The sequence below is a fragment of the Talpa occidentalis genome, unplaced genomic scaffold (assembly GCF_014898055.3).
Source record: "Talpa occidentalis isolate TD23 unplaced genomic scaffold, MPIMG_talOcc4v2.1 talOcc4.8, whole genome shotgun sequence".
NCBI lineage: Eukaryota > Metazoa > Chordata > Mammalia > Eulipotyphla > Talpidae > Talpa > Talpa occidentalis.
In genome coordinates this window covers 64,441,719-64,466,328 of record NW_023605194.1, presented here as the reverse complement: position 1 = coordinate 64,466,328, position 24,610 = coordinate 64,441,719, and the positions used below count along the sequence as shown (strand labels likewise).

The 24,610-nt window shown below is 41.9% G+C and overlaps 1 protein-coding gene across 2 annotated transcripts in view; it reads left to right on the top strand.

The window, feature by feature from the left end:
• CABIN1 (calcineurin binding protein 1) overlaps window positions 1–24,610 on the top strand; it is a 201,388-nt gene that overhangs the window by 14,443 nt on the left and 162,335 nt on the right. For both annotated transcript variants that reach the window (XM_054690511.1, XM_054690510.1), the window contains exons 2-7: window positions 15,830–15,896; window positions 16,422–16,514; window positions 17,653–17,766; window positions 20,831–20,965; window positions 21,794–21,974; window positions 24,440–24,569. In XM_054690511.1, the coding sequence (XP_054546486.1) occupies window positions 15,894–15,896; window positions 16,422–16,514; window positions 17,653–17,766; window positions 20,831–20,965; window positions 21,794–21,974; window positions 24,440–24,569 (656 nt within the window). In that variant the 5' untranslated portion in view covers window positions 15,830–15,893. The remainder of the gene's footprint in view (window positions 1–15,829; window positions 15,897–16,421; window positions 16,515–17,652; window positions 17,767–20,830; window positions 20,966–21,793; window positions 21,975–24,439; window positions 24,570–24,610) is intronic.

The following is a 24,610-nucleotide window of genomic DNA, read 5'->3' as shown; positions in this document are numbered from 1 at the left end:
CTCCATTCTCTTATTGCCCATAGTGTTTCTTCAGAGAAGTTGGTTGTCACCTATTAGTTTTCCTCTATAAGTTATCTATTTCTTCTCCTTTTCAGCTTCATTATTTTTTCTTTGTCTTGGACTTTTGGATGTTTCACTATTAAGTGTCTTGCTTTAGTTCTCTTTTCATTGTGGTAATTTGGTGTTCTTCTAGCTTCTATCTTCCTGTATTTCTCTTTTCATTTCCTTCTTCATGTTTGGGAAATTTTCTTCAGTTATTTCTTTGAATATGTTCTCTGTTCCTCTGTCTCTCTCCTTACCCTCTTGATTCCTGTGACTCTTATATTTCCCTCCCTCAGAGGGTCAGATATTTCTCTTAAGTGTTTCTTCATTTTTTTCCCTTTTGTCCATCATGTTCCTTTTCTTTTTTGGTTCATTTTATACCTTATCTTTGAGAGTACTGATTCGTTCTTCATTTCATCAATTCTGTTTTTGTTGCTTTTCCCAGAATTCTTTAGCTCCTCCATTAATCTTTTTTTTAAAAAATTATTTATTTATGCATGCAAGAACTGGTGTGTAGGCCAGAAGTGCTGGGGATGAGAGGATTTGCCAGAGACAGAGTAGGGAGCAGAACAGGTGAATCTACTGAAATACAATGCCGAGAGGAGCAGCAGGCGAGACGAGAGGCCTGCTATACCATTGGGTTAGCTCCCTGGCTGGGGATTGAACTCCTGCTGCAGTGGCTGGCGATAGCTTGATAGTGCTGAGACTTAACCCCTTGTGCCACCATGGAAGCCCATTAATCTTTTAGTATCCTGCATTTCCTTCCTTAAAGACTCATTTCCATTCTTCAGTTCATTGATTATATTTCTTATTCTTTTCCTTTTCATCTTTCTTGTGTTTTTAAATCATGGTTATTCTGAATTCTCTGTCATGTAGAGAAATTCTTCCATGTCAGTGTTGTTGAGTTCTGGGGCTGATTTTCTTTTTTGTGGTGTGTCATTTCCCAGAGGGCTTGCTTGGCTATATTTTTCCTTCTCCCTCTTGTTTGCTTTTGAATTTGCTCTATGTGCTGGGCCACTGCACCACTGGCCCAGGTGCTGGTGGGCATCTCTTTGGGGTGCTCCTGCTGGGATATTGGGGACTGGTGGCCAGGTTGAGTCTGGTGCTGTCATGCCAGGCTTTGCAAGGATTGTGATGCTGTGGATGGTCTGATGGGCGCTAAACCTGGAGGTCGCTGAGTTTCAGTGTGCTGCTGGTCTCTTCCCCTTCATGCGCGTCTTAACTGACAATGTCGGGCAGGGTCCATGCAGGTGCATAGGGGTTCACGCAGACTCTAATGGTGTTTGTGGGCCAAAAGGCACTCTCCCAAGCTGTTGCTACTCCCCATGGGGACTGGGCCTTCCCTCTGCCTTCCCCACTGTTCCAGATAGGATGCATGGGTACACAGGGGTCACAAACCTCCAACAAGTGTGTGCAGACTGGAGGGCGCACTCCTGGATCTTGCTGCTCACCTTTGTTTGTTGGCCCTCCCTCTGCCTTTACTCAGTTCTGGAAGGGGAGAGAAGGTGCACAGGGATTGCCTGATTCTTTTTAAGATTTATTTATTTATTTATACAAGAACTGGGGTATAGGCCAGATGCACAGGAGGGTGAGAGGATTCACCAGAGACAGAGTGGGGAACAGAACAGGCAGACTGACAAAATAACACTGCTGAGGGGAGCAGTGGGTGAGACAGGAAAGGTATGCCATGCCGGCTGGGATCGAACCGGAGCTGCAGAGGCTGCGGACAGCTTCACAGCGCTGCGCTTAACCACCTGCGCCACCAGGGGAGGCCCCTGATTCTTTGTTTTTTAAAAAATAGTTTTTTTCCATTTTTATTGAGTGTACTTGACATACAACACTGTATAAGTTTAGGGTATATAGCATAATGATTTGACTTTATATGATATACACATAAAAATATTTTTATATAGGGGCCTCCCTGGTGGTGCAGGGGGTTAAGTGCAGTGCTGTAAAGCTGTCTGCAACCTCTACAGCATGAATTCGATCCCTGGCTGACCAGGGAGCTACCCACATGGTACAGCAGACCTCTCCTGGCTCGCCCGCTGCTCTCCTCAGCATTGTACTTTAGTCTATCTGCCTGTTCTGTTCCCACTCTGTCTCTTGTGAATCCTCTTACCCCCTGCGTCTCCGGCCTGTACCCCAGTTCTTGTATGCCTAAATCAATAAATCTTAATATATATATATATATATAGTGAAATAGTATTATAATAAGTTTAGTTAATGTCTTTTGTTTCATATAGATACAAACAGAGAAGACTATTTTCCTGTGATACAAACTCTTAGGATTTACTCTCTTAGCAACTTTTTTAAAAAAAAAAAAGATTTATTTTTTTATATAAGAGCTGGGGTACAGGCCAGGGGTGCAGGAGAGTGAGAGGATTCACTAGAGACAGAGCACGGAGCATAACAAGCAGACGGACTGAAATACACTGCTGAGGAGAGCAGTGGGCGTGACAGGAGAGGTCTGCCGCGCCATGTGGGTATCTCCCTGGCCAGCCAGGAATTGAACCTGCACTGCAGAGGCTGCGGACAGCTTCACAGCACTGTGCTCAACCCGCTGTGCCACTGGGGAGGCCCTCTCTTAGCAACTTTCAAATATGTACAGTAGTGTTAACTATAGTCATGTTGTATGTTACATCTGTAGTACTTATTTTTCTTACAACTGGTAGGTTATACTTTTTGACCATTTTAATCCAATCTCCCTCATTACCCTATTCCTGCCTCTGGATCATATTACAAATCTGACCTTTTTTTCCTGTGACATTGTTTTTTTCTTTTGATTCCTCACTGAGATCATACTTTTTTTGGTCTTTCTCTGTTTGACTTAATTCGCTTAGACTAATACCCTAATTGTCAAAAATGGCATGATCTTTTTTATGGCTGAATAGTATTCCATTGTATATACCTCATACAGTTATGAGGTATTTAATGATGGGAACATATTCTGAGAAATTCATTGTTGGGCAATTTTGTGCAAACATCCTAAGAATATAGTCACACAAACCTAGGTTTAATAGTTTTTCAAGACCATTGTCTCTGTGTGTTTAATCATTGTTTGAAATTTTATCAAGCATCATATGATCTTGATTTTCTGTATCAGAAGTGGAGGCCTAAAACTATGCTGGATCATAGTTTTCTTTTTAAATTTTTGAGGAGCCTCCATATTGTTTTCCATAGGAGCTGTACCAATTTACAATACCACTTACAGTGTGCAAGGGTTCCTTTTAATCTATGTCACTGCCAGCATTTGTTCTCTCTTTTCTTTTCTTGATGATTGCCTTTCTAATAGATCTGACATTGACTGTTCTAGGGCCTCCCCTGGTGGCGCAGTGGTTGAGCGCTGGGCTGAGAAGCTGCCCGCAGCCTCTGCAGCACTGGTTTGTTCCCTGGCAGCCGGCGAGGGGCCCACCAAAAAAAAAAAAAAAAAAAAAAAAAAAAAAAAAAAAAAAAAAAAAAAAGACTGTTCTAATACATAGACAGTAGTATCTTATGCTTTTAATTCGTATTTCTCTAATGACTAATGTTGAACGTCTTTTAATGCACTTATTTGCAGTCTGGGTATTTTCTTTGGTGAAGGGTTTCTTTGAATCTTTTGCTTCTTAATTGATTGCTTTTTTAATAGTAAAATATAGATAATATAAACTTTTCCATTTGACCACTGAAAATGTACAGTTCAGTGGCATTAAGTGCATTCATAATGTTGTGTCACCATTACTACTGTTGTATTTCCAGAAAATTTTCATCATCCAGAATAGATATTGTGCCCTTTATGTAATAATTCCAGATTCTTCCCCTTCTTCCAGTCCCTGGTAACCTCTTTATTAATTTCTCCTTATGAAATTGTCATTTTAGTTACCTCGTATAAAGGAAATAATAAGTGTTTGATCTTTTGTGACTGGCTTATTTCATTTAGCACAGTGTTTTCAAGGTTTCTTACTGGGAAAATTCTGGTCATTTGCCTGCCACTTGCCAGTAAGCCTAAAAGCAAAGACAGGAATTAAATCGTATAACTCTCACTCTCACTCAGATTTGCCAGCAGATCTGAGAATGGCTGGGCATTCTGCCTCAAAGAAACCCTTCTAACATCTCATCTCTAGCTGGCTGTTTTATAATAAGTTAAAGACAGTTAATTATCACTGAGCTGGCTTTCACTCCAGGTGGTTAACAACTCTGGGAATTTGTGGTGCTCACTCTCCCCACTGCTCCCCCTCCTCAGGCATCTGGGTTTTGGGAGGACTTCCTGGGCTGCTGGGACTGATCAATTTCTGACAGTAATGCCCTCAGTCACTCTTTCAGATGCCTGCTGGACTGGAAGGTTAACTCAGAGCAAACAAGTCATAAGTCAAACAATGTGTATATGTGCAGATTCCTATACTGTGCATGGTGCCCTTCTCACCCTCCTCCCTAGCCCCTGTCAGGTTTATATTGCCTCATTTGTCAGAGTTTCATTTCCTTTTTTTGGCTGAATAATTTTCTGTTGTATGTATTAACTGGAAATAAAGTCTCAGTGATAAGAGTTTATTAGGTAATCAAAATGAGAGTTCCAACCTGGGAAGCAGTCCAACAGGTTTTTTACTCTGTGAGAGCTGTTCCAATAAATACAAATTTGAATTTAGTTTGCGTTGGTAGGAACAGTAAGTTGTTGACATTAAGAATAATTATTCTTGCTAGGATGGGCTTGTAGTTCTAAATTGTCCCAACCTAAAGATATACTAACATTAAAAGAAGGCAATGCAGGATTGAATCTCTTCCTTTCTAAAGTATGTGCTGCAGAGATGCAAAGGCATTGTTAAATCATTTTTATCTGGCTCCTTGGTTTTTAGTGGGGGTGAAAAGGCTGGCTTTTATCTACAGGTATCAGATTTTGCGTAGCAGTTTCAGACATGCAAATCACTCTGCTCTCTTGCCTGCTAGAGGGGTGGGAGTGGTGGGTCCCCAGGAATTTTTATAACATACTCACTTTTGTGTGTATCACTTTTTCTTTATCTGTTCATCTGTTAATGGGCACTAAGATTGTTCCCACCTATTGGTGATTATTGCTGCTATCAATATTGGTATGCAGGTATCTGTTTGATTTTTCAGTTGTTTTAGATACAGACTTTTAGTTTTAAATTTTGATCCTTTCCTGGGGCAATGATAATGCAACGGGATGCTGGGCAGCATCCTCAGCAGCTCCCAGTAAGGCATGTGATCATGAGGGTAAACACAGTGTAATGTGTTGTCAGTGTCTTTTGGATATCATGTTTTGTATCCCACCATGTTTATCAAATAGCTATCTGTGTCTTTTGCTTTTGGTGAGAAGAGATGAAACATAAGATAATGGCCCAGCATGAAGGCAGTAAGCCAATAATGGCCATTGTATGTGAGTTAGGGCTTTCAAAATTGTTGATCTCCTTAAAGAATAAGAAGTGAATCAGTGATGCAGTGAAATCATCAGCATCAGTTAAATCTACTGTCATTATAAAGAAGGGGTTGATGATTTGGAAAAATTACTTGATCAGAAGACCAGAAGTGCATAGTACTTAGCCTACTGACCATACAGGTTAAGGCAAGAAGTCATTTTGATATGCTAAAAGAGCATGCTGATGATCATAAGTATATGCAAATAGCAAGCCATGGGTTGTTCTACCCTTTTCAAAAGGTGCCATAATTTTCGTAATGTGAAGGTCACCAGTGAGGCTGCAAGTGCCCATACTGAAGGTGCCAAGCTTTGAGGAAGAATTGCACAGAATAGTTATGGATAAGAAATATTTGCCTGAACAAATACAGTTTTTAAAGATTTATTTATTTATGCATATGAGAACTGGGGTACAGGCCAAAGGTGTGGGTGTGGGAGTGAAAGGATTCACCAGAGACAGTCTTGGGGAGCAGAACAGGCAAATTGACTGAAATATACTGCTGAGGGGAGCAGCGGGCGAGTCAGGAGAGGTCTGCTGTGCCATGTGGGTAGCTAGCTCCCTGGCCAGCTGGGGGATCGAACTCATGCTGTAGAGGCTGCGGATAGCTTCATCGTACTGTGGTTAACCCCTTGTGCCACCAGGGAGGCCCTGAACAAATATTTATTTATTTATTTTTTAATATAAATTATTTTATTTTGTGTAATTCTTACATCATTTTTTATTTTTGCATAATATATGCATTTTCATTTTGGTTATATTCCCCATACAATTCCCACTCCCCCTTATTCTGACCCTAATCCCTCTTTTTCTCCCCTCTCCCCCCACTGTAGTATGTCTCTTGTCTATAGTTGCTTGTTGATTTTGATTTTTACTTTATTGTAATTAATCTTTTTCCTGGTCCCTTATTTAGGTTTTCTAAATTCCTGCTATGAGTGAGACCATCTGGTATTTTTCTTTTTCTTTCTGGCTTATTTCACTGAGCATGATCCCTTCTAGCTCCATCCATGTTGCTGCAAATGGCATGAGTTTATTTTTTTTTTGATTGCTGAATAATATTCCATTGTGTATATATACCTCATCTTCTTGAGTCAGTCATCTATTTTTGGGCATTTGGATTGCTTCCATAGCTTAGCTATTGTAAATAGTGCTGCTATAAACATAGGGGTGCAGGTGCCCTTTTGAATTAATGTTTCTGTGTCCTTTGGGTAAATACTTAGGAGTGGAGTTGCTGGATCATATGGAAGCTCTATGTTTAGTAGGTTGAGAAATCTCCACACAGCTTTCCATAGTGGTTGGACCAGTTTGCACTCCCACCAGTAGTGCAGGAGAGTTCCTTTTTCTCCACACCCTCGCCAACATTTGTTGTTGCTAGTTTTTTTAATATGTGCCATTCTCACTGGTGTAAGATGGTATCTCATGGTAGTTTTGATTTGCATTTCCCTGATTACAAGTGATGTTGAACATTTTCTCATATGCCTGTTGGCCATTTGCCTTTCCTCTTTGGAGAAGTTTCTTTTTAGCTCTTCTGCCCATTTTTTTTTTTTTTTAATAGAGGCATGTTTTTATTTATTTATTTGTTTGTTTTGTTTATACATGCACTGGGTACAGTCAGAAGCGCAGGAGGGTGAGAGAATTCACCAGAGCCAGAGCGGGGAGCAGAGCAGGCAGAGGGACTGAAGCACACTGCTGAGGGGAGCAGCGGGCGGCAGGAGAGGTCTGCGCGCCATGTGGGACCCTCCTCAGGTGGCCGGGGAGCAGCCGGGGATCGAACCGGCGCCCCAGAGGTCGCCGGCAGCTTCGCAACCCAGCACTCAACCACTGCGCCACCGGGGAGGCCCTCTTCTGCCCATTTTTTGACTGAATTATTTTCTTTGTTTTTGTTGAGTCTCATCAGCTCTTTGTAGATTTTTGTGATCAGTCCTTTATCATTAGTGTTGTGTACAAAATTTTCTCCCAGTTGGTGGGGTCTCTCTTTGTTTTGGTTATTGTCTCTTTTGCTGTGCAGATGCTCTTTAATTTAATGTAGTCCCAGCTGTTTATCTTTGCCTTCACTATCACTGCTTTCATGATGTGTAAAGATGTCTTTGAGGTGCATGTCATGTAGTGTTTTGCCTATATTTGCCTATATTTCCTTCTATATATTTTATGATTTCAGGTCTTATGTCTAGTTCTTCAATCCATTTTGAGTTGTTTTTTGTGCATGGTGTTAGGTAGTAGTCAAGCTTCGTTCTTTTGCATGTAGCAACCCAGTTTTCACAGCACCATTTATTGAGCAAACTTTCTTTGCTCCAATGCATATTCTTTGCTCCTTTGTCAAAGATTAGTTGACCATAAATCTGTGGGTTTATATCTGGATTTTCTATTCGGTTCCAATGGTCTGTGTGTCTGTCCTGAACAAATATTTAATGTAACTGAAATGAGCTTGTATGTCCACTGTGGACATAGATTCATCACGGATCCAAAACAATGTCAGGATTCAAGACATTTAAATACCACATAATGATGCTTTTTGTAGTTCAGATTAAAGCTGTTCCTAATCTACAATTCAGAGATCCCTGGAGCATTTAAGAATGTTAGCAAGCACGTGCCTTTCTTTATCACAATAACAAGAACGCCTGGATGATACTAGCATTGTTTGAAGACTGGGTTTTGAACTTATTCATAACATATTGTAGGCAAAACAACATCCTCTTCAAGATTCTGCTAATGTTTAGTGCTCCAGAACATCCACAGCATATGGACAGTGTACATCCTTATGTAAAGTGTGTGTATTTGCTGACACAGTCACTCAGCTGATGGACCCATGTGGAATAGACATGATCAAGGCACACTGTTTACGTCAGATGTTTGTGCAGAAATTGAAGTGATTGAATCTGGGTGAATGCTTTGAGAATTGGAAAAGTTCTAAATGCTATTCCTAACATCACTGCAGCATGGGAAGAGTGTTACATAGCGATGCAAGAGTGGCATTTGGATGAAGGCATGTGAATACATTCAAAGACTTTAACAAAGATTCTGCTTTCTATGAAATAGTAACAAGATATTAATGCTTGGGGTACAGCTAGAATTAGACTTTTATGAAGAAAGTATGCGCTTATTGACATTGAGGCTGAATGAAGAGAAGCTGATCCAATTGGAGGAAGAAGTAAAGAAGTTGAGTCCTGTGTCATGGGGGCCTGAGATCCTGGCAGTTGGTGAGGTGGGCACAGGCCCATCCCAGCATAGCCACTGGTCTGGTAGGTAGGAATGTGACTGCAGGCCTGTTTCCATGCGTTGTGCCACCACCCATGAGAGTGCTCTCAGTCCACACTCTGATTCAGGATCTGGCTATGTGTGAGGCATGGGGCCTCCACAGTTTCTGGCAACTGTGGCAACAGAGCCAGCTGGGTAATGGCTCTTTGGCCTCAGTGTATTGTGTGTATTGCTGCAGCACATTTTGCTTCTTGACTGTTTAGTGTGGTTTCCACAGAGAGGGTGGTGGTGCTGGAGCAATTGTAGGGTCACTGGAGCATCATGATTTTCTTTTTTTTCTTTCCTTTTTAAATTTATTTATTTATTTATTTATTTTAAATAATAAATTTTATTTTTATATTACCCATACAATTGCAGCCCCCCCATTCTGACCCCAATCCCTCCCCTCCCGCCCCTGCCCCCCTAAAAGTGTCTCTGGTTCATAGTTTTTTGTTGATTTTGATTTTCACTTTCTTATAGTTATTCATTTTCCTGGTCCCTTATTTAAGTTTTCCAGATTCCTGCTATGAGTGAGACCATCCGGTATTTTTCTTTTTCTTTTTGGCTTATTTCGCTGAGCATGATCCCTTCCAGCGCCATCCATGTTGCTGCAAATTGCATGTGTTTATCTTATTTGAATGCTGAGTAATATTCCATGGTGTATGTGTACCACATCTTCTTGATCCAGTCATCTATTTTTGGGCATTTGGGTTGTTTCCAAAGCTTAGCTATTGTAAACAGTGCTGCTGTAAACATAGGGGTGCAGGTGCTCTTTGAAATTGATATTTCTGTGTCCTTTGGGTAAATCCCTAGGAGTGGAATTGCTGGATCATATGGAAGCTCTATGTTTAGTAGGTCAAGAAATCTCCACACAGCTCTCCATAGTGGTTGGACCAGTTTGCACTCCCACCAACAGTGCAGGAGAGTTCCTTTTTCTCCACAACCTCGCCAACATTTGTTGTTGCTAGTTTTTTTAATATGTGCCATTCTCACTGGTGTAAGATGGTATCTCATTGTAGTTTTGATTTTCATTTCCCTGATTACAAGTGATGTTGAACATTTTCTCATATGCCTGTTGGCCATTTGCATTTCCTCATTGGAGAAATTCTTTTTAGTTCTTCTGCCTGTTTTTTGACTGAATTATTTTCTTTGTTTTTGTTGAGTCTCATCAGCTCTTTGTAGATTTTTGTGATCAGTCCTTTATCATTAGTGTTGTGTGCAAAAATGTTCTCCCAGTCGGTGGGGTTTCTCTTTGTTTTGGGTATTGTCTCTTTTGCTGTGCAGAAGCTCTTTAATTTGATGTAGCCCCAGCTGTTTATCTTTGCCTTCACTATCACTGTTTTGGGTGATGTGTCTGTAAAGATGTCTTTGATGTGCGTATCATGTAGTGTTTCGCCTATATTTCCTTCTATGTATTTTATGGTTTCAGGTCTTATGTCTAGTTCTTTAATCCATTTTGAGTTGTTTTTTGTGCAGGGTGTTAGGTAGTCGTCAAGCTTCGTTCTTTTGCATGTAGCAACCCAGTTTTCCCAGCACCATTTATTGAGCAAACTTTCTTTGCTCCAATGCATATTCTTTGCTCCTTTGTCAAAGATTACTTGACTATAAATCTGTGGGTTTATTTCTGGATTTTCTATTTGATTCCATTGGTCTGTGTGTCTGTTCTTGTTCCCATACCATGCAGTTTTGATCATTATGACTTTGTAGTATAGTTTGAAGTCTGGGAGTGTGATGCCTACATTCCCTTCTTTTTTTTTTTTTCAGGAGAGATTTGGGTATTCAGGGTTTTTGGTGGTTCCATATGAATTTCATCAATAATTGTTCTATTTCTTTGAAGAATGACATTGAAATTTTTATTGGAATAGCATTGAATCTGTATATTGCTTTTGGTAGGATGGCCATTTTAATAATGTTTATTCTTCCAATCCATGAGCAGGGGATGTCTTTCCATTTCTTTGTGTCTTCTTCTATTTCATTTAAAAATGTTTTATAGTTTTCTTTGTATAGGTCCTTTACCTCTTTTGTTAGATTTATTCCCAAATTTTTTTTGTTTGTTTCGATAATAAAAGGCGTGGTTTTTTTGATTTCTTCTTCTTCAGATTTATTGTTTGTGTATAGGAAGGTTACTGACTTTTGCATGTTGATTTTTTATCCTGCCACTTTACTGAACTGATTTATGAGTTGAATTAGTTTTTCCGTGGAGTTTTTGGGGTTCTCTATGTATATTATCATATCATCTGCAAATAGAGTTAGTTTGACTTCTTCTTTTCCTATTTGGATTCCTTGTATGTCTTTCTCTTGTCTTATTGCTCTGGCTAGGACTTCCAGTATTATATTGAAAAGCAGTGGTGAGAGTGGACATCCTTGTCTTGTTCCAGATCTTAATGGAAATACTTTCAACTTTTTACCATTGAGAATGATATTGGCTGTTGGCTTGTCATATGTGGCCTTTATGATGTTGAGGTATGTTCCTTGTATCCCAAGAATTTCAAGGGCTTTTATCATGAATGGGTGTTGCACTTTGTCGAAAGCTTTCTCAGCATCTATTGATATTATCATGTGGTTTTTATTTTTCCTTTTGTTGATGTGTTGAGTGATGTGTTGATTAATTTTTGGATGTTGAATCATCCTGGTGTCCCTGGAATGAATCCTAGTTAGTAGTGGTGAATTATCTTATGGATACATTGTTGGATTCTGATAGCTAAAATTTTATTGAGGATTTTTGCATCAGTGTTCATTTGTGAGGTTGGCTTGTAGTTTTCTTTTTTTGTGTTGTCCTTGTTCGGTTTGTTCTTGTCCCTTTAAATTTTTCAGTAGCTCTCACCTGTGAAAGCTAATGTAACCTGACAGGACCAAAGCCAAAGCAAGAATCTGCATTGTTCTCACAGGGACTGCCAGACCAACCAAATGCACAGCCAGAAACTTTTGGAGGACAAAGTCTCTGCTCCCCACACTGGCACTATCCAGCTTCTTTAAGAAGATAGGCCTGGGGCCTCCCCGGTGGCGCAGCAGTTGAGCGCTGGGTTGTAGTTGCCTGCGGCCTCTGCGGCGCCGGTTCGATCCCCGGCTGCTCCGCGGCCACCGGAGGAGGGTCCCACATGGCGCGCAGACCTCTCCTGCTGCCCGCTGCTCCCCTCAGCAGTGTACTTCGGTCCTTCTGCCTGCTCTGCTCCCCGCTCTGGCTCTGGTGAATTCTCTCACCCTCCCGCGCTTCTGACTGTACCCAGTGCTTGTATAAACAAAACAAACAAACAAACAAATAAATAAATAAAACATGCCTCTATTTAAAAAAAAAAAAGAAGATAGGCCTCTATCCCTCTAACCATGGCAGTAGCTGCTTTTTACTTGTCATTCTTTTACCAAACATCAGCACCCTCTCTCTTCATCAAGCACACCTGTGGTTGTGTTAAATGACTGATCAGGTTCTAGTGTTTGAAATATTTCATTCTGATCTTTCTCCACACCCTTCCCCCCCACCCCAGTTCTCTGCTTTTTTTGGTGGAGGAATTGACTCCTAGAACATCACATGTTGCTGTTTTGTGTCAGTTGGTTATTTTCTTACTGGTGAATTTTGAGTTCTTTATATATTTCAGTTAGAAGTCCTTTGTTGGAAGGACACAGAAACATCAATTCCAAAGAACACCTGCACCCCTATGTTTATAGCAGCCCTGTTTACAATAGCTAAGCTTTGGAAACAACCCAAATGCCCAAAAATAGATGACTGGATCAAGAAGATGTGGTACATATACACCATGGAATATTACTCAGCATTCAAAAAAGATAAACACATGCAATTTGCAGCAACATGGATGGCGCTGGAAGGGATCATGCTCAGCGAAATAAGCCAGAAAGAAAAAGAAAAATACCGGATGGTCTCACTCATAGCAGGAATCTGGAAAACTTAAATAAGGGACCAGGAAAATGAATAACTATAAGAAAGTGAAAATCAAAATCAACAAAAAACTATGAACCAGAGACACTTTTAGGGGGGCGGGGCGGGAGGGAGGGATTGGGGTCAGAATGGGGGGGCTGCAATTGTATGGGGAATATAAAAATAAAATTTATTATTTAAAAAAAAATAAATTAAAAAAAAAGAAGTCCTTTGTTGGATCTGTGAGTTGCAATTATTTTCTTTTAATTTGTAGGTTTTCATTCTTGTAACAATGTCTTTTATAAAGCAAAATTCTTAAATTTTGACATCTAATTTATCAGTTTTTTCCCCTTATGGATTATGTTTCTTGCATCTGAGGACTTGTTATTTAATTTTGAGTTTCAAAGATTTTCTCTTGTGCTTTTCTTAGTTTTACATGTTTAGGTATGATCCAATTTGAGTTAATTTGTATTAAGTGTGAATTTTTTGGTCAAGATCTTTTTTGTATATAGATATTTAATTAGTACCTTTTGTTGCAAAGAAGATCTTACTCTGCTGAATTACCTTTGCACAGTTGTCAGTAATCAACTGACTATATTTGTTTGGATCTGTTTATGGGCTCCACTTGTTTCCTTGATCTACGTGTCCATACATTCATCAGCCTCACACTGTCTTTATTACCGCTTTATTGTAAGTGTTAAAATTAGGAAGTGTATTTCTTCCAACTTTATTTTTTTTTAAGATTTATTTATTTATGCATTCAAGAGTTGGGGTACAGGCCAGAGATGTGTGTGTGTGTGTGAGAGGATTCACCAGAGACAGAGTGGGGAGCAAAACAGGTTGATCTACTGAAATACACTGCTGAGGGAAGCAGCGGGCAAGTCAGGAGAGGTCTGCTGTGCCATGTGAGTCACCTCCCTGCCTGGGGAATGAACTCATGCTGCAGTGGCTGCAGATAGCTTCATTGTGCTCCCTTGCTCCACCAGGGAGCCCCCCAACTTTGTTTTTCTTTTTAAAGTGGTTTTAGTTTTCTAGTACCTCTGTCTATATTTTGGAATTAGCTCATTTATCATTACAGACAGCTGCTCTTATTTAGAATAGATTAGTATTGTGATTTTGATGAGAATTGCATTAAATCTATAGATCCATTTGACAGCTTTACTATATTGAGTCTTTCCAGTCCATGAATATGATATGTCATTCCATCCGTCCATTTATTTTAAAGGTCTTCCTTGAATTATTTTATCACTCTAAATTTCAGACTATAGACTACATATTTTCTTAGATTTACACCTAAGTATTTTATTTTTTTGGAGCTATTCAGTGTAAATGGTATTCTGTTTTTCAATTTTGTTTTCCATTTGTTTATCGCTAGTATAAGGAAATACAGTTGCTGCTTTTGTGTTGACATTTACTTTAGGACTTTGCTAAACTCATTTGAGTTATGTAACTATCACCACAACCACTTTTAGAATGTTTCATTCACTTCAGAAAGAAACTTTATACTTATTAGTAAGTCATTCCCCTTTGTCCCTCTCCCCAAGCCCATTAATTTACTTTATTTTTTTTTTAAAAGATTTATCTGTCCATACAAGAACTGGGGTACAGGCCAATGTGCAGGAGGGTGAGAGGATTCACCAGAGACAGAGTGGGGAACAGAACAGAACAGGAACAGAACAGACAGACTGACAAAATACACTGCTGAGGGAAGCAACGGGCGAGACAGGAGAGGTATCTGCCGCGCCATGTGGGATACTTGCTGGCTGGCCAGGATTGAACCCGCGCTGCAGAGGCTGTGGACAACTTCACAGTGCGGCGCTCAACCGCCTGCGCCACCAGGGAGACACCTATTTCATCTTTTTTTGGATTTGCCTATTTTGGATATTTCATATAAATGAATTCAGCATTATGTGGCCCTTTAGCATGATATTTTTGCTTTGTTAATATGTTTTTATTTATTAATGTTTTCAGGGTTCATCCATTTTATAGCATGTGTCAGTATTTTAGTCTGTTTTACAACTGAGTAATATCCATTGCATAGACATAGCACATCTTATCCATTTATCAGATGATAGACATTTGGGTTGTTTCTACTTTTAAACTCTTATGAATATATAATTTTGATAAAGATTTATTTATTTATGCATACGAGAGCTGGAGTACAGGCCAGAGGTGCGGGGGGTGAGAGGATTCACCAGAGACAGTGGGGAACAGAACAGGCGAATTGACTGAACACTGCTGAGGGGAGCAGTGGGCAAGACAGGAGAGTCTGCTGCATCATGTGGGTTAGCTCCCTGACTGGCTGGGGATTGAACACGGCCCTGTTGCAGTGGCTGTGGTTAGCTTCATAGTGCTGGGACTTAACCCTTTGTGCCACCAGGGAGGCCCTCTTATGAGTATATTCCTACTAACATATGGACATGTTTAGTATGGACATGTTTTTATTTCTCTTAGAGTGGAATTTCTGGGTTATGCAATCACTAACATTTTGAGCTACTAACAAGACTGGTTTCCATGATAACTCCATTTTACATCCCTATCAGTAATATATGAGGTTTTAATTTCTCCACATCCTCACCAATCCTGTCTTTTTTTTTTTTTTTTTGCAGACTTCAAACTGACATGCCACTTCTATCTTTTTCCCTTTATTTATAAAATTTTGTTTTCCCAAAAACTCACAATGACTTCCTTGTTGCTAACAGAATAAAGTCCTAGTTTCTTGACACTGCACTCTTCTTTCCTCCATGCTCATAACTTCCTCTAAGGTGCCTACATGGGTTCTTGCTTGTCTTCTCTGTTCCCTGCCATTCTGTGCTCTCCCTACCTTTTTGCTTGACCATCCTCCACAGCAGTGCTGTCCCTTCCTCAAGGCTTTATTACCAGGGCTTTCTCTTTCACCTTCCTTGGTCTCTTTGAATGAATTGTTCTTTACCCTTAGATGTTGCCTGTGTTTCTCATTTCATTCTGTTTTTGAAGAAAATAGTTGCTTACTGGAGCCTATTCCCTGTGCTGAGCACTGAGCTCTGGAGGCAAGAATTGGCATCACTCTTTTGTTTGAGAGTGTCCTTGGTACTTGTGCCTTGCTTGGCAAGGGCAGCTGCCCTGGCCAAGGGACCTAGGGGCTTCCTGGTGATAGACTACACAGCTATCCTAAGGCAGTTACTCGCCAGCCGATGTGCCTTTTGATGGTGAGATCTGTGAGTTTGGGAACTGATTCGGGGGTCCTTGGCCTGCACTGTGACTGTTCATGGCCCTCTCTCAATCTCTCCTGTTTCTTGTCTAGGACACTTCTGGACTGACACAGTGATGGGAAGCAGTCATAACCGGCATCACTGAGTTCTCTGAGTATGGTAAGGACTGATATGTGCCTACTTGCTGGCATCAGTGTTCTTTTGTTACTTCACTCCTAGAGAAGATGGGTATTTTTTGGGTGAACCCTGAAGAATGTCTACGGTGAGCTCTCCTTCTGGAGAGCTATTAGCACATTTGAATGTGGATGCTTGGCCTTCTGTTGAAGTAACTTGCAGGGCCTCTTCTCAGTTGCTGGAAGGATACAAAGTTAACATGTATTGTCCGAATCTATTCTTCTGAAGCCTGTGCAGTGCTGGGCTATTGCATCGGTGTCCCCAACCTCTATACCTGCTGTTACAGCACATGCTTCCCGAACATATTGGCATGGTCCTCCTAGACTTATTTTGTTCCTTATTTTTTTCCTTCTGCATGTGTTCATTCTGCACATTATGAGAAGGCTGTAGCTGTTTACAACAGAATAGCTTATATGTTGGGGCATTGTTGTATTTATTGTGGGTTACTGAAGAGAGAAATGACATCTCAACTAAAAAAGAACTCTTTTCTTCCCTCAAACCCCTATCTAGATTCGAATTGCAGCCTTAAATGCCAGCTCCACAGTTGAAGATGATCATGAAGGAAGCTTTAAAAGTCATAAAACCCAGACGAAGGAGGCTCAGGTACATAATTCATGGTCTTCCTCTGCAGGTAGACCTTGCTTATCATTTCTGTATATGGCACCTCATTTTAATGTGTTTAAATATCTCCCTAGTGGGATTTTAGAGAAAAACCCAGTTTTCCTTTGAGAAAGATCGCCAACTTTCCATCTCATGTTAAACCTGCTTTACTTGAGAGAGCCTCACACTGAAGAGAGATTCTCTATTTTGTGTATTTTTTTTTTGGCCACTTCAGGCTTTGGACCCACTTCTCCAGTTGGGGCTGACTTTCCTTGCAGACAGTTCTTGGTGCAGGACTTGGGGTTGGCACACCCAGAGCAAGGTAGCATATTAATGGTAGATGCCACATCAGCTTCCCCTGTTGTGTTGGTCTCGCTTTCCAGTGTCAAAAGGCCATTGAGGGAGCTACCTTGACTTGGTCTCACTGATGGTTGGAGGGGAAGCCAGATTTGACTTTAGGTCCCTAAATTCTTGGTCTTTCTACCATTAGACTTTCACCACTTTCATTTCAGCCTGTCTGCCTTCCTTCCATCCATCTCTTCACCCATGTTTTACTTTTGTATAATAAGGGTTTTATACCTTCCTCTTCACAAGAGAAACTGGGACAGTCTGGAATCCTCTCAAAAGTCTACTGGTCAACTGTCCCTGGTCTTCAAGGGATGTTAGTGAGGCTGGACCTGCATAGTGACTCCTCTGTCCTAGAGGAGATTATTGCCCTCCATGATAAGTGATCAGGCTAGGGCAGAGTGGCCGGTAGAAAGAAATGGGAGCCATCTATACTCTATGTTTCTGGGTTTCTTTTTTTCTTTTTTTTTTTGGCCAGTGTGACTGTTCTCCCACCATCAACCAGAAAGGGCTAGCTGGGCTCATATTCTTGGCATTGCCTAACACTGTGCCCTGGGTCTCTATATTTTTGTTATTGTGTCAACTCACTTGAGCCTGTATTGCTCTTGTTTCCTTGGTGCCTCATGGGGGGTTCTTCTTCCAATGAGGAGCTCCTGGGAGGTAGGAGTGTTAGGATTGCTTCCACTGCAGAGGATATATAGCTAATAGTTAATATGGCCTAGATGCAGCTCGCCTTATGCATACTTTTGTAACAAACCTTTTACTGTGTGAAAATGTCTCCTGACTTGGATTACAGGAAGCAGAGGCTTTTGCCTTATATCATAAGGCCCTGGATCTGCAGAAACATGATCGGTTTGAGGAATCTGCCAAGGCCTACCATGAACTCCTGGAGGCACGCCTTCTGCGAGAGGTAAGACACCAACAGGCCAGGTAGTGGGCCCTGGAGCTATATGTCCTGGTTGTGACCTCTATCCCCTACTTCTGCTGGGTAATCTCGGTCTTGTTATTTCCCCTTTCTGCCCCTCAGCTTCCTTACCTGTCAAGTTAACCTTGCTGGGTTCCGGTGAAGGTTGAGTAAATCCAGTGAAGCATGTAAAAGCATTCTTGGCACATGGTAAAAGCTCCATAAGTGACAGCTGTTGTTAGTACTTTATCTTTACAACCACACTGCCAAGTAGGTAGGGGGTGTTATCCCCATTTTATAGATGTGGAAACAAGATTAGTGAGGTGTCAGTGATTCAAAGCCATGCTCCTAATGAAGCATTAGAGCCAAGATTGGACAGTTTCCTGATACCTAATGACAGTTTTGACAGCACATTTTTGCAAATGTCATTTGGATGACAGCCCATGAGTTCAGGGAACCTGTGTGGGTGCACTATGGGCTTTTGAAAAGTATTGTTGGAGAGAAACATTGGGAAAACAACACAGAACCATGTTATAGACACATGGTGTGGTGGACAGAGGTAGGTAGGATTGGGTTGCACCTCAATCTAGCATTGGGACTATTACAGTGGTGAGTGAGTTAAGCCTGAACTGACTGGGTAGTGGAGATGCCACTTGGAAGTTTGGGAATGGGTCTCAATCTGAAATTGATTTAGGAAGATGTATATTTCATTAGGAGGTAAGGCTTTTTATTCTTTTTTTTTTTTTTTTAAAGATTTATGTATTTATGCATACAAGAGCTGGGGTATAGGCCAGAGGTGCGGGGGGTGAGAGGATTCACCAGAGACAGAGTGGGGAACAGAACAGGCAGATTGTCTGAAATACACTGCTGAGGGGACCAGCAGGTGAGACAGGATTGGTCTGCTGCACCATGTGGGACAGCTCCCTGGCCGGGGATTGAACTTGTGCTGCAGTGGTTGCGGAGACCTGGGCTTGTTTCTTAAGTCTGCCGCTGGTTAGTTTGTGCTACTGATGAGGCAAAATGCTGAGTTCTATTTGTCAATGGAATGTGTCTATTCCTGCTCTTATTCAAGTTTGTCATCACATTCCTAATTGTATAGCTTTTCAAAATTCTTTGGTCTTGGTTTAGTGTCTTGGAATTAGGACTATGGGAGTTGTGACCCATCTGTCCCTATTAGTAGGAAGGGAGTTAGGGCTAACAGAGAAAAATGACTTTATTTCACATTTATCAAGCCCCAGGTATGAGTGAGGTACTGGTCATACTTTAAAAGTGCATCTTCCCTCTCAGGCCTTGGAGGTGTGAGCAGAGAAGCACAACATTGAGCTGGCCGTCTAAGAACAGAGATGATGCTGGTTGGCCTGACAAGGTCAGGTCCAGACTTAGGGCTTTTGTCTGAAGGTGACTGACCAGGTGTCAACCCTTTAGTTATAGATGTGTCCATTTCTTTATAGATCACTTTCAATCTTAAAAGATTATGTTAGCCCCTTCTCCCTTTACTTATAAAGTTAAATGTGCTCATTATAAATAACTGAAAAGTATAGAAAATATACAGGAAAGTTTCTTTTTAGTCTTATCTGGCCTTGGTATATAAAATACTAAACTAAATTACAGATGCACAAACATTTGGTATATAAACCACAGCTGACTCCTAAGTAGTGTACAGCTTAGCTAGTGAACATGCTAGAGGGGACTTGTTGGGTCAAGCCTTTCTTCTCCTGTGGGCATCGGTGTACCTTGCATGGAGGGTGGAAAGTGGTCCTGAATGCAGCTAGTCTGCTCAGGAGAAGTTAGTTTGGAGGGCCTCCTTGGTGGCGCAGGCAGTTGAGTGCCGCACTGTGAAGCTGTCTGCAGCCTCTGCAGCGCGGGTTCAATCCCAGCCGGCCAGCGCGGCGAGAATCCCATATGGCGCAGCGGACCTCTCCTGTTTCGCCCGCTGCTCCCCTCAGCATTATATTTCTGTCGGTCTGCCTGTTCTGTTCCCTGTTTCGTCTCTGGTGAATCCTCTCACCCTCCTGCACATCTGGCCTGTACCCCGGTTCTTGTATAAATAAATAAATCTTTAAAAAAAAAAGGAAGTTAATTTGGAGAGCACCTGCTGTTGTGTGTGAATATGTCACTGATGATCTAGTCTCAGATAGACTTACACAGTTTCTATAAATGTGTTCTCACTCTTGAACAGGTTTATAAGGCACCTTGATTAACTCATTCTGGGGATCTTTCTGCGATATAAGTCAGACAGCAGTAGAAGAAATAAATGAGGCTTGATTTGAATTTTACAGGCTTCTTGATGGGATTCTAGGATAGGTTTCTTGGATTTGTCAAGGGGTACTTTGTCCTTGTATTTTGCCTGTTTCAAACACAAAGAACATGTGAATCAGTCCTGGTTGTAAGGTTTTCTGAGAGTTTTCATAAAAGCTGTAGTAAAACAACTTTTTAATAAATCCAATTTATAATCTGTGCTTTTGGCTCACTTTTACTCGTGATATTTGGGGGAAGATTTCTTGTTCTTAAGTTGCAGAGGCCTTTGGGGCACTAACTTTTTAGTCAACCTGTGCATGGTCATGTGACAGGTTGCAGATTGGGAGTTCAATGTCCTGCCTCTTAATCTGGTACTCTTCCTGATGTAAGAAGTATAAGTTAGCTGCTACGCCATATGTTAACTGTTACACCCCTGGGGTGGAACTCTAGACCCTGCCTGGTTCCTCCCTCCTATTCCTCCCAACAGCCTCCTCACTCTGCTCATTCTTCTTACCTGTCACATGGGAGCTGCTGGCACCAGGCTTGAATAATCAGGCATGGTAGTAGTGATGGGGAGGGTTCCCTATCTCTTTTGGTGCCTACACTGCCTGTAAACTGTCTTGTGGTAGTCTGACCTTTCTTCTCTGTGTGCCTGGGGCTGCAGGGGTTCTTTAAGAACACCCGGTGGAGCTCTTCCACTTTCCATTGAGGTTGGCGCCAGGCTGGCCCAAGGAACTGCAGCAGATGCCAACCTGAAAGCTACGTGTCCTGCTGACTGCCTACTGAAGCTTCAGAGCCCAGTGTCACTTTCGTTCCTATGTTTTGTTCTCAGGCAGTTTCGTCTGGTGATGAGAAAGAGGGGTTAAAACACCCTGGTCTCATGCTGAAATATTCCACATATAAGAACCTGGCCCAGTTGGCAGCCCAGCGAGAAGACCTAGAGACAGCTATGGAATTCTACTTGGAGGTGTGCTTTTGGCAATGCTCAGCTCTGTCACTGTGTTTGAAAGTTCTTGTTGGAAGAGGTGAAGCTGTTGACTGTAAGGAGAATTTGTAGCGGTGCATTACCAAACTGTAGTGCCCAAAGCCCTGGTCAGTGGGTCACAGTAGCAGGTCCAGAGAGGTCTGGAGAGCAGGTACCTGCTTATGCACTCTTCCTCTGCCTGTGACCATGGCAAGCTGCTCAATTTCTGGGCCTCCATGTCTACACCAATATAAGGAGAGTAATATGACAGTTAAATGAATTGGGACATGTATAAGTGCTAAGAACAGAGTTTGACAATTTATAATTACACTGTTATTATTTCTACATCACTGTCACCATCTTTGTGGACACCTCTAATATGCCGGACACCATGCTACCTGCTCTCCGTGAATGTGCTAATCCTCACGCTGTTTTGAAAAGAAGATAGCTTTATACTCATTTTAGTAATTAGGAGGCTGAGGCTCAGGAGCATGCTGCTAGTTAGTGTAGGAGCAGGGGTGTGAATTGAGAGGTCTGTCTCCAGAGCCCTTATATAATCTTTTTAGATTCCTGCAAGATTCCTGTATTTTCTTTCAATTATATTTCCTGTACACCTCTTACCTGCCAAATATATAAGAATACAGATGTTTGGAGTGACAAAATATTTCAAGAAATGTTCTGAACTAAAGAAATGGTCCAAGTAACTTCTGTTTCCCATTTTTCTGGGTTGTTTGAGTGGCTTGGTCAATGCCTTGCTCCTCCTGTCACCATGGCCACCTGCTCATTGAGAGAACTGACTGAATGTGTGCCCTCTGCTTGTGCTGCTCCTAGGCAGTCATGCTGGACTCCACTGATGTTAACCTCTGGTATAAAATCGGACATGTGGCCCTGAGGCTCATCCGGGTACCCCTCGCTCGCCATGCTTTTGAGGAAGGACTGCGGTGCAATCCTGACCACTGGCCCTGCTTGGACAATCTCATCACTGTCCTGTATACCCTCAGTGATTACACAAGTGAGTCACACTTTGATGCTTTCTCCAGTGCGCTTTTGTTTTTTAGAAAGAGGAGTGCCTGTGTAAGTGGAAGCTGAGGGTTTTTATGCCATACTACTGGGGAGAAGGGAGATGTTTTATATCTCTGCTTTATTCTATTGTCTTTCTTAATCAAGAGATTTATCAAGCTCTTGGGTAGTTCTCTGCGATTGACTGTAGTAATAACAAAGCGTGTTCTTTGAGTGGTTTTCCCCTCACTATGTCATTTGATCATTGTCCCATTCTATGTGAGAACCTGTTTCTAGATCTTGCTAACATATGGCTTAGCAGCTACTACTTGATTCATTGTACCAGAGATCTCACTGTCTACAAAGGTCCATGTTTCTTTGCAGAGCAGAAGGGTTCCTTGGAGACAGAGGTGCTTGGAGTTAATTCCTGCTGCTCATCTCTTGTGCCCTTGAGATTTCTCAGCCCTTCCCTCTGCTGGGATGTTAGTATAGTGCAGCTAGCATGGTGAGCTTTACAGCAGCTAAAGTGCTGTACCTTGGTTTCTCTCTGGAAGTCTCTCATGGCAACTCTTATCCCACCATGGTCCCAGGAAACCATATCCTTATTTGTATGAGATAGGAACCTGGGCCATTTCTTGAGCCCCTTCATGGACTTTACTGGGACTGCCCGACCTTTCCCTGCTCACAGTCTGCACAATCCATACACCTTGGGGATATGGTTCCTGTGAACTTGTAACCAGGTTGTGCTCTCTTCTGCCATGGGGCACTAAGAGAACACCCTTTCTTTATCTCTATTGTACATAGCTTCTGTGCCCAAATCTCTGCTTCTACTCTAGGTTTTCTTCCTTCTCACCTGTGGCTCCTTCTTTTCTGGGTTATTCTTAAAAGGAATGACTTGCAGTCCACCTGTACTCAAACCTCAGAAGTTGCACAGGACATGGTAGCAGTCCCAGTGCCTAAGCAGAGTAGAGCTGGTATACTGCTACACAGTGCCATCTGTCCATGTGTTCCCAGCCCGCTGTGACTCTCAGCCATCCCATAATTCAGGGGCTCTTCCCACTTACAAGTACTAAAGACATTTATAATTTGTATTGTAGCTGTGCTTTATGAGTCCATGCCATCCCATTTACTCTGTATGTTCATTTGCTTATTATGATCTCCATGATTGGAGGAGCCAGAGTTAACACAGTCTTCCCAGATTGTTGATTTAAGAAGGCTTGCTAACATGAACAATGTACATTTTTTTTTTTAAAGATTTATTAATTTATTTATACAAGCACTGGGTACAGTCAGAAGTGCGGCAGGGTGAGAGAATTCACCAGAGCCAGAGTGGGGAACAGAACAGGCAGACTGACGAAGTACACTGCTGAGGGGAGCAGCGGGCGGCAGGAGAGGTCTACGCCCCATGTGGGACCCTCGTCTGGCGGCTGGGAATCGAACTGGCACTGCAGAGGCTGTGGGCAGCTTCGCAACCCAGCACTCAACCGCTGTGCCACCTGGGAGGCCCAGCAATGTACATATCTTCAGTTGAAGGAAATGTCCCTTTTCTTTTGTAAGAACAGTTTAAAAAGAAAAAAAAAAAAAGGAAAAAAAAAAACAACTAGAAAATACAGATAAACAAAAGGAACAGAAACCAGTTTTATGTATAAAATGAAGTCCTACTATGTGGTATATTTGGTCTCCTACCTCCTCCCATGCTGTCTTATGGCCTTCATTTTAGTTGATGAACACACCCACACCCCAAACTATACAATGATCGCAACTCCATATAGGTCAGAGGAAATCGTCCCTAACCAGTCCCCCATGGACCTTGTAGAGGCAGGAGCCTCTACCAGGCCTCGCTGTATTGAGGTCAGAGCCTGGGCACTGGGCAGCAGGCCCTTCCTGCTGCTCTAACAGGCCCCCACCAGACTTGCAAGCACAGCCAGGCTGAGTCTTCCCATACCTCAGCCCAGCTATGAAAGAGGCTGGGATGCGAGGATTTTAAATAGGCTGTGTTCCAGAGTCAAAGGAATAGGAGTCTTCCAAAAAGTACAGTGACTCCCGAAGAGGAGATTTTAAAATAGAACAGCTCAGTGTATTATACTGAGAGCGCCTCTGTGTGCCAGGGCTCTGTGCTGAGTGTACTCTATGCAGCAGCTCATTTAATGCCTGGGGGCCTGAGGGATTTCCCAAATTTTTGAAGGCCGTTTTCCAATTAGCCAATAACAGTTTTTTTCTAGAAGTGGATTTCTGGATTGAGGCTCTGTACAATACCTGTGGTGCTTCAGAAAGGTTGTATAGTCTGTTCTCCCCAGAAGCATTTGTATTTCTCCTGTCTGTGGTGGCTATTATTATTTTCAAAAGTCTTTCCTGATTGAGTCAGCTAAAGCGGTACCTCGTTACTATTCACCATGCATTTCTTTGATTCCAGAGTAGGGAAAGGCGAAAAGTTTGGTGCATACACTCAAAAGTCATAATGTTTCTTTTTCTGCCTAGCATGTCTGTACTTCATCTGCAAAGCTTTGGAGAAGGATTGCCGGTACAGCAAAGGGCTTGTTCTCAAAGAGAAGATTTTTGAGGAACAGCCTTTTCTCCGCAAGGACTCCCTCCGAATGTTCCTTAAATGGTAAGTCTTGCCTTTTCCTGTGCTGGCTCTCTCCCCACACT